At 40.1% G+C, this 13,255-nt stretch overlaps 1 protein-coding gene across 4 annotated transcripts in view; it reads left to right on the top strand.

Moving 5' to 3' along the window:
- The window catches only part of ptpn21 (protein tyrosine phosphatase non-receptor type 21), a 33,056-nt gene extending 21,190 nt beyond the window's left edge, over window positions 1-11,866 (top strand). For 3 of the 4 annotated variants that reach the window (XM_083792017.1, XM_083792016.1, XM_083792019.1), the window contains 6 exons: window positions 188-328; window positions 870-1,088; window positions 2,479-2,607; window positions 2,726-2,960; window positions 6,551-6,711; window positions 8,109-11,866. In XM_083792017.1, coding sequence (XP_083648143.1) covers window positions 188-328; window positions 870-1,088; window positions 2,479-2,607; window positions 2,726-2,960; window positions 6,551-6,711; window positions 8,109-8,237 — 1,014 coding nt within the window. In that variant the 3' untranslated portion in view covers window positions 8,238-11,866. The remainder of the gene's footprint in view (window positions 1-187; window positions 329-869; window positions 1,089-2,478; window positions 2,608-2,725; window positions 2,961-6,550; window positions 6,712-8,108) is intronic. The other variant, XM_083792018.1, reaches the window with a different exon arrangement.
- Window positions 11,867-13,255: the final 1,389 nt, after the last annotated feature.

The following is a 13,255-nucleotide window of genomic DNA, read 5'->3' on the forward strand; positions in this document are numbered from 1 at the left end:
CTTGAAGGAATGTCATTAGGCTACTTCATAAAACCGGACGGGTTACATTCCATCACCCGACGACTCAGCGAGACTGGACTGTCTCCTGCTGCATGTTCCTACCCACTCCTTCCCTCTACGGGAGTCATTATCAGCTTGTCCCCTCATCCCACTGTGTTTTCTTCGTCCCCCTGTGTTGTCACGCCAGGGCATGAAGAAAGGAGCCAGGTCAGATTTGAAGAAGATGGGCCCTTTGAAGGTGGCAGCCCTCAACGGCCTGACGCTGTCCAGGCTGCCGATGCAGGATGAGGGCAAGGATGAGCCTGAAAAGGCTTCCAACGCCGAGAGGGTACGTTCCCGTTGAAACTAGAGCTACATCAGGGCTGCTGGTTCTTCAATGCTTCCTTATTCAAAAATAGAAGATGGTTGTTTTAATATTTAATGTAGGCTAGCCATGAGTTTTAAAGGTTGAGTTTTTCATTTGTCTTATTCTTTGCATTATTATGCAGAATTGTAAATGAATTTGCATCGCGTATTTAAAGCATTTGAGCTTTTAACTGATTCATGTGAACACTACTGGCAGCAAAGGTTTGGCGTCTGAGGTTTTGTTGTGAACGACACATAAAATAATCACTCTTGACACTGTTGTGTTTTAAAGACCGCTGAACAGGTTAGCCTTGTTGGACTTGATTCTTTGTACTTTTGATAGTATAAAGTAGACTTTTACTTTTGTTATTGCAAAGAAGCTATACATCTTGATCACATTGGTAAATTGTTAAAAAGCTTTATCCAAACTCAGTCTTTCCTGCTCACATGCAGTGTTTCCTTCCCTGTGAGGGCTCTGATTTGTATGTGCCATTGTTTCATTGTATGTGCTTAATGCTTATCAGTGTAAGGTGCTGGAGCAGCGCATGGAGCAAGGCATGGTGTTTACAGAGTACGAGCAGATCCCCAAGCGCCGTCCGTCAGGGGATTGCACCATTGCCCAGCTGCCTGAGAGCGGCGAGAGGAACCGATTCCAAGATGTCCTGCCTTATGACGACACACGGGTGGAGCTGGTTCCTACTAAGGAGAACAACACGGGCTACATTAACGCTTCCCATATCAGAGTAAGATGCACATGCTTTTAATAACAAGTCTGATCCACCCCACCGCCCTGTTCGATATAACTAGGCTATGTAATTATAAGAAACAAATTTGAGTTTTCAGCAGTCCCAAATAACATTACTGCCAATTATGTATTTATAGCATGATGTTAATTTAATTTCTAGCACAAAACAAATTTACGTTGAGCAGGTGAATGAATCAGTGTTACATTGACAATCATGACCTATCGTCTACTGTAACTTCAGAGGTTGCTTATTTCAGTATATTGTTAGTGTTGTATATGTTTGTGACTTCATCTGTGACTCCAGAGGTTGCTAATTTCAGCATATTGTTAGTGTTACATATGTTTGTGACTTAATCTGTGACTCCAGAGGTTGCTTATTTCAGCATAACTGTATGCTGGTGTTGACTGTTAAAATGTGACGCAGCACATGCTTCAGTACAGTGCTCCTTGATGTTGGACAGCTTCCACGTTAAAGTGAAAGAAGGAAATCATATGCCATACTGTATAATCTGTATAATCCCACTGCTTCCACCACACCATTTGAGGTTGTATTAATGACTGAGTTTGAGATGGTTTGGAGTTGTGCGAGCTATACCTTGATAAAATGTATTAATGACTGAGACATGAACTGACATTTACTGCAGCAACAGGAAGGAGAGCTATACTCAATAATTTATGTATGTCTTCCCACCGCTTCCAGACATTCAGCAATAAAAGGCGTCAGACCTGTTCCAGTATTTCTATCTTTGATATTTCTTTCAAGCTACAGTCAATACATTGTTTTGCCTCCAAGGCTTCACCGGGTTTGCTCACTGATGCATACCGTTGTAATTGCATGGATAATTACTCCAGCTATGGGCAAAACACTTGCTGCTGAAAAACAATCCGTCACCACGGCTCAGTTTGTTAATGACAGTGGCAGGAGTCATAGAAAGCCACCCTTTGCTAGCAGTATGCCTGGATCCGACTCATAGCTATTAAATTTAATCTCATTAGGCAGGCTATTGAGATGATTCCACTATTCATAGCTCTACAATATCTAAAACACATTAAGCCATTGGTCCATTTTGGAATAATGACAAGTATCATGCTGTTTCTGGTCAAATTAAGTTCTTATTTAGTAAATCATTATAGGCTAGCAATTAACTGCTTGGCTACTTCTTGCTGGAGCAAAAAGAGCTGTTACGATTTGATCCTTGTAAATGTTCATCTCTCAAATAGGCTCAGTGTTGTATGAAATCATTGTCCCCTTGATAACCTGGAATGTATGTGCTAAGTAGTCAGTGACATGCACAATTCCATTTAGCTAGAAATCACAGGTAAGAACACCTGCTTTGCAAACAGGAAAGGGACATTAACTCTCTCTCTCTCTTCCTAATTTAATGTAGATAACAGTTGGTGGACATGAGTGGAGCTACATCGCCTCGCAGGGTCCCCTGTCCAACACGTGTCAGGATTTCTGGCAGATGGTATGGGAACAGGGTGTCTCCATCATTGCCATGGTTACCGCTGAAGAGGTGGGTTCTTGTTCCTTTTCACCAGGATGGGCATGTGGCTTTGTAACTTATTTAGATGCTTACATGCTTTTGTGTCTCAGTCCTGACTAGTCTCTAACGTTTTCTCCTGTCACCCCAGGAGGGAGGGCGAGAGAAGAGCTTCCGATACTGGCCCCGCCTTGGCTCGCGACACAACACCGTGACATACGGCCGCTTTAAGATCACTACGCGGTTCCGGACGGACTCGGGTTGCTACGCCACCACGGGGCTAAAAATTAAACACCTTCTGACTGGCCAAGAGAGGACTGTTTGGCACCTGCAATACACAGACTGGCCCGACCATGGCTGTCCTGAGGACTTCAAGGGCTTTCTCTGTGAGTAGTAGGAGTAGTTGGAGAACATCTCGATACCTATAGATTTGATTTTTAACTGGAAAAGTGAGCTCCTCTGAGCGCAGATCCCCACCAGGCCAGGTTTGCCTACCCAGCGTTGTGCCTACCCAGGGCTGTTTATTATAGCGCTACCATGTGGCCGATTAAAACAATTCAGGGTGTCAGTTCCTCCTTGGACTGGTGGGAGTGTTTCAGAGCAATCGGATGCTGCGTTAATGACTCCCACAACCTTTGGATGCCAATTAGCCCTTGGCTAAACCCCACCCAGTCCAAGCTGTCCTTCAGTTGGATTAAATAATCTATTTATCGCGCATTGCCAAGGTTTTTTCCCTTTCAACCTCTATTTTGAAAAGCCAAATATCCGTAACCGGGTGTTAGGATGACATAATGCTGTGTGTGGTGTCTTGACCGGTTGTTCTCTCGCTCGGTGCAGAAAAAACCCAACCGCGAGTATCACAGCACCTGCTGTCGGCCGTTGAAAAACCTTGGTTTCACCAGAAACGCCGATTTGGAGATGCAGACCATTGAAAGCAGCACATAGTGCAAGTGGATGCGCGCGCATCTTCAAAATGGCCACTGTCCCACTTACACTGTGATGCTAACGAGTGGCAGCTAACGATTCGATCAAATCACGGATTAAAGAATATAAAGCCTAGCAAACGTAGACTACGGTTCTGGCGGGCTGCCAGACAAAAGTAATTCTACGGTTACTACGTTTCTGGCGGACTACGTGTCAAATTACGGGATTTCTCCATATAAATATATAATCATTCATTTCAGTAGCAAGAGCTTCAAAATTTCTTCTAAATCTAGTCAACAAGGCCTGCTGTAGGCTATGCACTGGACAAATGTTCATGACATTATTTCAATAAACTAGAAATGGGAGGAAATGTTAGAGGGAGAAACCGTATCCAACTCAATCCAACTTTAACGACCGTCCGACAGGAGTTTTCATGTAATGCACGGTAAGACTACAGAGATTAGTATTATTGCCATCACCTGGGTGGGTCAGGTTAAGCTGTGTATGTGTTCAACAACACAGCCATGTAAAATAACGTTGACAGTTATGAAGTGTTAAAAGCTTGCCATCCTTAGCAACATTTGCTAAACTATTTGGATTGAAATGGCTTTTGGGGTGGGGTTTAGCCATTCGGAATGTAATGTGAAACATCTGACTGATACGTCTTGATCACTTGACTACAGAGATCATGTGTATCGATTTGCATGAGGTTTGGACAGATCTGATTTGAAAACAAACCAAACCATGCTGTATTTGTATTAAGGGGCATTGCTTCTGGAGAGACTTCTGGGAATTGCAGTTATAACTTATACTACCAGTTGGCAGCTTTAACTGGTATCACCAAAAGTACTGCGAAAATGAAAGTTGCACAGGGTGACCTGAGATTGTGACTTAAACCATAAAGCTTGAAGCTTGTAGATCTTATATTTATGATGCGTGACACTGTCATTCGACATTATTTATTTTATATAGAAAAGATACGAAAAATCTAATACAGTATTTTCTAATCAGTGAAATAATGAAAATCTTTTTCAGTCATTTGTCTGGAATCTCGTTATGTAAAAAGAAAATCATTAACTAGTAATTCCATAGTGAACAATACACTACAGTAGTGGTGGATATTGCTTGCAATCTCACGATAGATATGTATCACGATACAGAGGCCGCGATACGATATATATTGATATATCTCGATTAAACGTTTATTCAAAATAATGACCATGTTGCACAAATACAATAAAGCATTTTCAGGTCCACAGAGATCTTTAAATTAAAATAAATGTCTAAACATCCTAACAAGGGGTCTGAGAAGGGAGTGCATTGCAACGTGCAAGGGGGGCTTTGATAATGTTAAACAGAGGTACGTTTGGCAACAATGCGTCACCCAGAAAATCCATGCCGCTTATTGGTGTATCGATACATCAGCCTATCGATCGATTCACCTATCGTCCGGATTGTCCATAGATATATTTCCATATCGATTAATTGAATACACCACTACACTAGGGCATTAACCAAACGTGATTTTTGATAGTCGACTCGAATACCATCAAAATCGATTTATTGTCGATTAGTCGGTGGTAAAATATGATATTTATTCCATCCAATCAAGCATTAAAACATCGTGTTCTGAAACAGCCAGCGAGTGTAGCAAAACAGAGCCGGTGAATGCAGGCCGAGTGGAATAGTACTAAGAGAGTGGCGACACCTATGGGCTATAGTTCCAAACATTGGAACTATCCCATTGAGATAGAATGAGCACTTCCGCATTCCATTGTTACAGTGGGAGTCAACACGAGTGTCGCCACTCTCTTACTAGATTACGCTGAAGGCCGCTCTGATTGGCCGAAATTAGCTCAGCTGTTTCACAAAGTCCACAATGACTCATGGATGGACACGTTGTGAGCTTGTAGATCTGCTATTTTTGATGCGCAAGACCGTTCTACGGAGCAGCATAGCATGTTAAGTTGTTCACAATGTTTGGAGACTGGAGCGGGGAGGAGGAGGAGGAATGAACCATGCAAGGTTTTTTCATACAACCCTAAATGTTCAACAACAAGTTACAACCACAGTTCCTTTGGTTTTTAGAAGGAGCTACAAGCTAGGAGGAGGTTATGATTACATACTAGGTTTGCTAGCTAGCAGGCTGCCAGGCTATGAAGATGATCAACTACCGGTACTTAACTTCATCGCGACTATTATAACTATGATCGTGCGGCATTTTGTTTTTTTGTTGGATAAGCATGAAGAAACATGCAATCACGGCAAGAGCTACTGTAGTTTGACTGTCACCAAACTGGATAATATTGGGCAGAGGGAGGAGGAACTCCTGCTATACTTTACTGTACCGGACGACACGACGACACGTCTCCAATCTAACTTGTTGAACAAACTACAGTAATAAACTCACCAATAGTAAAAGTATTTACACACTGTAGTTGTCCCCATTGAGCGTATGAGCCTATGAGGCATATCACATTATGCTTTTCCCAAAGAAAAACTGTCTTGAATGCTGCTAGTGCCACCAGTCCGCCGCCCCTACACGAGTGAGGGTGACGGCAAAACCCACGTACAGTAGGCTTGTATATGATATGAAAACAATCAGTCAGGAATGGATTAGTACTGAAGTTGGCGAACTACCAACAAAACAACAGAGCTCACAGCTGCATGCCTGCATGTCTGCTGTAGAATTTTTTATTTATTATAAATAATATTAGCGAATAATCGGATGTCAATTAAGTGTCGACTAGTGTTTTGCTAGTCGACTATTCGATTATTATGTTAATGCCCTACACTACAGTAGCTGAATACTGTTGGTGTACATTTGTGGGTCAAGTACAATTATGTGTGAGGTGGAGGCCTGCTGTAAGTATTTACTTAGCCACTTGAAACCTAGCATTTAGATCCACTATTTTTGGTGAAGAAATTGAGTGTAGAGGGAATAAGTATAAGAGCCTTAGAGGTAACCTGGTCAACAAAGCCTGCAGGGTTTAAGTTATTAGTTTAGAATTAAACCTATGGTGAAATTAATGATGTGGTGTCCTTTTCCCAGCCTACCTGGAAGAGATCCAGTCAGTGAGGAGACACACCAACAGCATCAGTGACCCAAAGAACACCAACCTACCTGTGCTGGTCCACTGTAGCGCTGGAGTGGGCAGGACCGGAGTGGTCGTCCTGTCTGAGACCATGATCGCTTGTCTAGAGCACAACGAGGTAACCTATCTGAACAGTGCACTGTTTAACAACTTATCGCCCAGTCAAGGTTATTCAAGTTTTTATTTTTTTCATTTGGTTTTATTTCTATTTTATTTTATTATACGTTTTAAAGTGGGGTTGTTAGTTTATTTTGTGGGATTGGTTTGTTTAGTTTTTAGTTCGTTTAAATTTTTAATTGTAATTTGTCAGGGACGTTTTAAATTTAAATTTTAATATGGGACTTTTCAAAAAGGTCAAAACATTGTGGAATAGGTAAACTGAGGACTATGATTTCGTTTTCATTTGTTTTGTGAACAAATAATACAGTTTCCTAAGTTATCTTTTTCTTGTGTAAAACCTCGTTTTTATTTTTATTTCAGTTGACTACATTTTTTTGTAAATTTACTAAATTTTAGTATGTTTTTGTTATTTCATAATAACATTAAGCCCTATCTATACTTCCAAGCTCGATGCGACAAGTTGTGAACTTGTATGTGAGCTAGGGACACCAGGTTGAAAGTGGTTAACGTAACTATCACACAGCTTCATAAAGGCCAATATCTACTACTGTCTACCCCACATGTGTAAATCTTGAGAAATTACCCCTGTGAACATCTTTTGATATTGGGAACAGATCTGTGTTTAGAATACTATAACACTAGGAGTTCCATTTATCTGCTATCTGGAAGTTAAAGTACCTTGCTGAAAGCGTCCCTGGACGTCTTTATAATTACACCCGTAGGGGGCCCAGGACGTCTGGGGACACTTTCAGGTCTTTTTTAATGGTATAAAACCTGATCGCTAAAATCTATTTCTTCTGACAGCTCCAATTGCTAGGTAACACCTTGCTCTGTTCTGTCCTAATTTCAGACTTAACCAAGCATCTCATTTGGAATATTTACACTTCTAAAGAAAGATCAGATATGACAATGTGAGGTAGTAATGGAACATTATACCTCCCGGTTTTGGGGGGAAATGGAAGGTGGGGCATTTCAGAGTAAAATCTGCCTCATCTGCTGGGAGCTCTAGCGCCTTTATTTTGAAAGATTCCGGAGTATAGAAACTGTTAAGTGACTTGCTCCTAATTCAGTGGCTTCAAACTTAAAAAATAAAAATAAAAAATCATATCAAAGACTACCATATTTACATGCATTTAGCTGTGGACCTGTGCCAGGAAGTCCAGGACCACCATACAAGATTTGTTAAAATATATTCCACATTTTTTATAATTTGTCAAAGTAACCTTGTAGATGGGCTTTTTTCAATAGCCGATGTATATAGGGTTAAAGTGGTAGTGGTTAGACTACTTTTGATGCTATATTAACAACCCCCTCAAGGACCCCCAGGGTTGAGAACCATTGTCCTAAGTATTGCTACCCCAACCTTCACACAAAATGTCTGTATCTCCGCTTCAGATGCTGGACGTCCCGACGGTTCTGAGCATGCTCCGTCAGCAGAGGATGATGATGGTGCAGACCATCTCTCAGTACGTCTTCATCTACAAGGTTCTCATCCAGTTTCTCCGTAACTCCAGGCTCATCTAAGGTTCTGTCCTACCCGCCTCCCCCAGTTTACACTGTTGACACGAAAGGCCATACAGTGGAATTCCCTCTAAGCTAATTGCCAAACTGCATTGTGGTGATACAAAGGTAGACATCAGACCCAGCGTGGCGGTCGTTCTTTGTCGGACCCCAGCCTTCTTTGAGTATTAAAGGGGGCATGACTTACGGAACCATAATTTATGGATGTACAGTGAAAGAGCACTGCCACCTGAAGGAGCATAAAGACTTTTCTATGCCCCTCTCTTAACAGTATTATGTTTCACTGTGGTTTTTACATGACATTGCTATTTGAAGCCCAGCACTTTTTCAGTACCTTATTGTAAATAATGAACTATGGTAAAGCTGCAGTAAAAAAAAGAAAAATCTATATTATGATTATTATGTATCAGAAGCAATTTGAAGTGTTTTTCTTTCTTTTTTTTAAGATGAATATGTTACTGATTACTGTTTTTTTTTTTTTTTTCTTATGAAGGAGTTTTTCTTTAAAAGACAATGATGGTTGGATATATCATATCCAAAAATGTGACTCATATGAAGGTTTATCTTGTCTTATTAGACCCATAACTGTACCACCCGATCCCCAGTTGGTACAAATGGGGACTTGTCCTTAGGCCCTGTATTTAACTTACCCTTTGTTGATATGTTTTTATCTTTACACAATGACTTAAACGTTGATTAGGTAGATCTAAAATCCCCCTGTTTATGCCATAAGCTCTAGGACAATGTCACCAAAGAGACACTTGGCTACAGTATGAGTATGTGTGATTTTGTAGTGCACATAAATGGCTACTTGAGTTTCAGTAGCCGTGTCAGGTCATCACCAAAGAATTGGAAATCCCCACAACACATTTTACCAACACATTGTTTGTTTTAGCATCACCATGTATTTCATAAATGACAGTTGGTCTAATGACTCAATATTTTGGTTCAGCGTATTGATGTGGCTGTGTTATTGTGCCTTAAAGGGATAGTTCAGAGTTGTATGAAATACTTGACATTAATATAGTGGTTGCAAGTATTAATTGATTACCTGAGTCCTGTGGTGGGAGTTCTGCTCTGGTTTTGGTTTTCTGGTCATTTTGTGGGGGTCACTTATTAAACATAATCATCTACATTTTTCGACTGCGGTCGAGATTAAACGAGATTAAAAGAAATCCACAAAACTAACTTAAAATTTGTATTGTTGACCTATTTCTAAAATATTAGCGCAACTTTCGTTCATTTTTACCCCTCTATTTACCCCTCTATCACACAGAACTATGTGTCACTACGCCCAAAAATAGCTCCATGTGATAGAGGGGTCAAAGTTGAACGAAAGTTACGCTAATATTTTAGAAATAGGTCAACAATACAAATGACGTTAGTTATGTGGATTCATTTTCTTTAAATGAGTGACCCCAGTGCCCCCCACAAAATGACCGGAACTACTTAATTCTTTCAGTGCCATTGCTGTAGATATAGGTCAATTGAAGCCTATTTTTTTAATACTACGCTTACCGCCATTGCCGTTGATTAATGGCAATTGCGCTTTTACAGTGCATTCGATCTATCAAGCCATAATGCTACTTACGTTAGCTGGTTAGCTAGCTATGTTGTTCTCCCGCTACTGGATCGCCCATCTTAGATCGTCATCGCCATAATAATAATAATCTGTTTCTTTCAATCGCCTGTGTCTCCTATTCCTTGTCCCAGATGGCATTTTTGGTCAAAACCTTTCTTTGACGGCACAGAGCCGACCTCTCCTGTGCACCAACATAGATCGATCTTGTAAACAAGGCCTGTCCAGGCTCCGTTGAGCTTACTAGGATAATACTACTTCGGGAAGTCTGGAAATGTGGCTTTTCAAAATAAGGGCTCAACTGGCAAAAATGCTGGCGTGAATTAGATCCAAATTTTTCAATAAATGCTAGCGGGCTAAGTGTTAATATTCACCAATACCAGAGCAGAACTCCCACGAGTCCCACCATGGGACTCAGGCAGTCAATTAATACAGTTGCAACCAGTATATTATTAATGACAAGTAGGCCTACTTCATACAACTTAAGTTAAAAAAATTGTCCCTTTAACCACTTAAACCCTCTATACTTAGTTGACTGGGATCGGCTCTGTACTTGGTCCGGCTACGTTTGCCATAGAGATTTGATGTATAGGGGGAAAAAAGAGCGATCTACAAGCTCTCAACGTGTTGTGAGCTTGTAGCTATTTTTGGCTATTTTTGGCCCCTAGAATAGTGACTCAATGACTCTAGGGTTCAACTGGTTAACAACACTAGGCCTATCCGTGAGCATGCGAGGTGAGACACGATGCACTAGTAATCCATTTAAAAAAAAAGAAAATCGCTACAGCCTAGGTACCAGTGTTATGTACTTGAGTTTTATAATTTTTAATAAAATTGAAGCTATCTATTGGCGATTTAAAAAGTAAATCTGAACTGAAGGATTATGTTCAGTTTTGGTCAAGATTGACTTCAATGTAAAGTAAAAAAGAACGTTAAGCAGGGTTTGGGTAGAACTGGAAAACTGATTTTATATTCATATATTTTTTTCATGACGTTTCTAAACTGAGTTTTGTTGGAAGAAATTGAACAACCTTATAAAAAATGAGTGCTGTATTTATTGGGCAAGACACCTTCACTTATTGGCTTGCCTGCATTAAGTGCCTAAATGTTATCTTCAAAATCTGATCTAATGGATGTATTTTTAATATGAAATATGAAAATCTATGCTGAATCTACTTTGCATTCAACATGTATCCTTTATTTCTGCTTTACTGTGATTGCAGTGGCCTACAGTATTGTATGGTTATCAACAGACTTGGTAACACCTGAAAGAGACTGGTTTTTAACTAATATTATGCTTTCCTCTTCCATGAACATTTTGAACGGATAAGCTAGTTGATCTTGGCTGTTTTTCCCCCAAAAGCATTCTATGGTTACGTCCATGTGCCATAGCGAGGCCTGGTGAATATAGAGAAGAGACGGGGAGAGGTTGTCAGTTTAAATCTGGGAACACAAAGTAATTTAAATGCAATGCCCAGGATTTATGTCATCCTATTTCCACCTGTCAGCTGTGTTAAACCACGCTCAGTATTTGTGTGAGGTAGCATGTCTCAGGATCATATCTCAGGCGGAGGTAGTGGGTTGTTTAAGGGTCACACTGGCTCTAGTTACAGTATCCTGGTTACCACGCTTGTTGTCATTACAGGGAGGTATTTATACATGCTGCAGTAACAAATGGGCTCCTGACCACTAATGACCACCCCTAACATCATGTCTGACTGCAGTTTGATATTATTCACCCATACACACATGTCCATCAGTGACTGCTTTTTCAGCACCTGATTTAAATAGACATATTTATGAGGCTACATGTATTATTGGAAACAATGTATACGTATGCCATATACGCATACATACTGTAGACCCTCAATGTGGCATTGAAAGATGCTTTGCATTGGGAGCCTATTTTCAGAATTATGAGCAAATTGAAATCACCTTTTGGCCAAAGGACGTGTTTGTAATTTCTTTTTTTTACCAGGTGATTGTTGATTGAGTTGTGTTGCCATTGCCCCCATTTATTAAAATGGAGGAAATAAATCATCATCCCCAAGTAGATGGTTGGCGTAGAACTGGATCTTTTAAGGCCTGTGCTTTTACGCTGCTTCAAGTTTTATGAGGATTTCATTAAGATGATGATGCTGAGGATTCCTGAGTCTTGTAGTTCAGACTGCGTGCAGCCGAGTTCAAGCTGATTATCTGTACTGTGGTTAATTTACACAACAATTTTCAGCTTTAAAGCATAATGGTGTTTACTGTACAGACTATGTATAAACTATGTCCAATTAACAATGGTTTTACAGTAAAAGACAAGTGTAGAAATATTTTCAGCTAAGAATAAATATTTGGAAATAGATGTGTTTTTTGTTTTTTTTTGCTTTACAATGGTCTTACTAGTCTTGCATGCCACCTGGTGGTAATCAGTGGTGGAAAGTACTTTGACATAAGCAATTTTGAGTTTATCTGCCATTGACCCCCGGCCATTATACATTTCTCAAATTTGAAAGGTTTCTAGGTGAAAGTGATTTTTTGAGCTGCCATTGAGCCCCATTATACATTCTCAAATTTAAAAGCACTATATTTCTAAAACTATGAAACATTTCAAAGATTCCTTTTCAGGCAAACATGTCCACTGTAAGATTAACCTAAATAGGTTTGAATGGGGTTTCTAGGTGTAAGTATGTATAGGACTAGTAGCATGCCAAAGTTTGTGCTATTGCCATAGAGAATGCATTGGCCGTTTAAGTTAAATAACTCAGAAACTACAAAACATTTCAAAGTAAAAAGTTCCAGCATGTGTCTCCACAGTAAGCTGAATTTTACAAAGTGTGAATGGAGTTTCTAGGTGAAAGTGATTTGTTGACGTGCCACTATCTGCCTATAAATGTCTTAAATTTGAAAGCACAATATTTCTAAAACAATGAAACATTTCAAAGATTCCTTTTCAGGCAAACATGTCCACCGTAAGATGAACCTAAGTAGGTTTGAATGGGGTTTCTTGGTGCAATTTACAATTTACAATTTAGGCATTTAGCAGACGCTCTTAATCCAGAGCGACTTACATTTAAGCAAGAACAAAAGCATGGGAATACATCACATAAAAGCATTTATCGTGAAAGTGCTTTTTTGACGTGCCAGTGTCTGCCATTGAGCCCCATTGTAAATTTCTCAAATTTGAAAGCACTATTTTTCTAAAACTATGACACCTTTAAAAGATTCATTTTCAGGCAAACATGTCCACCGTAAGATGAACCTAAGTAGGCTAGAATGGGGTTGGTAGGTTTAAGTACTATGTAGGACTAGTAGCATGCCAAAGTTTGTGCTATTGCCATAGAGAATGCATTGTGTTGCGGAGGATGAGAGGAATGCTCTCATCCTCCGCAACACCCATTCTCATACACCGCTATACACCGCAAGGATATGGGCTATAGCCCATATCGTACGG

Source organism: Protomyctophum parallelum (assembly GCF_964188405.1).
Source record: "Protomyctophum parallelum genome assembly, chromosome: 20".
NCBI lineage: Eukaryota > Metazoa > Chordata > Actinopteri > Myctophiformes > Myctophidae > Protomyctophum > Protomyctophum parallelum.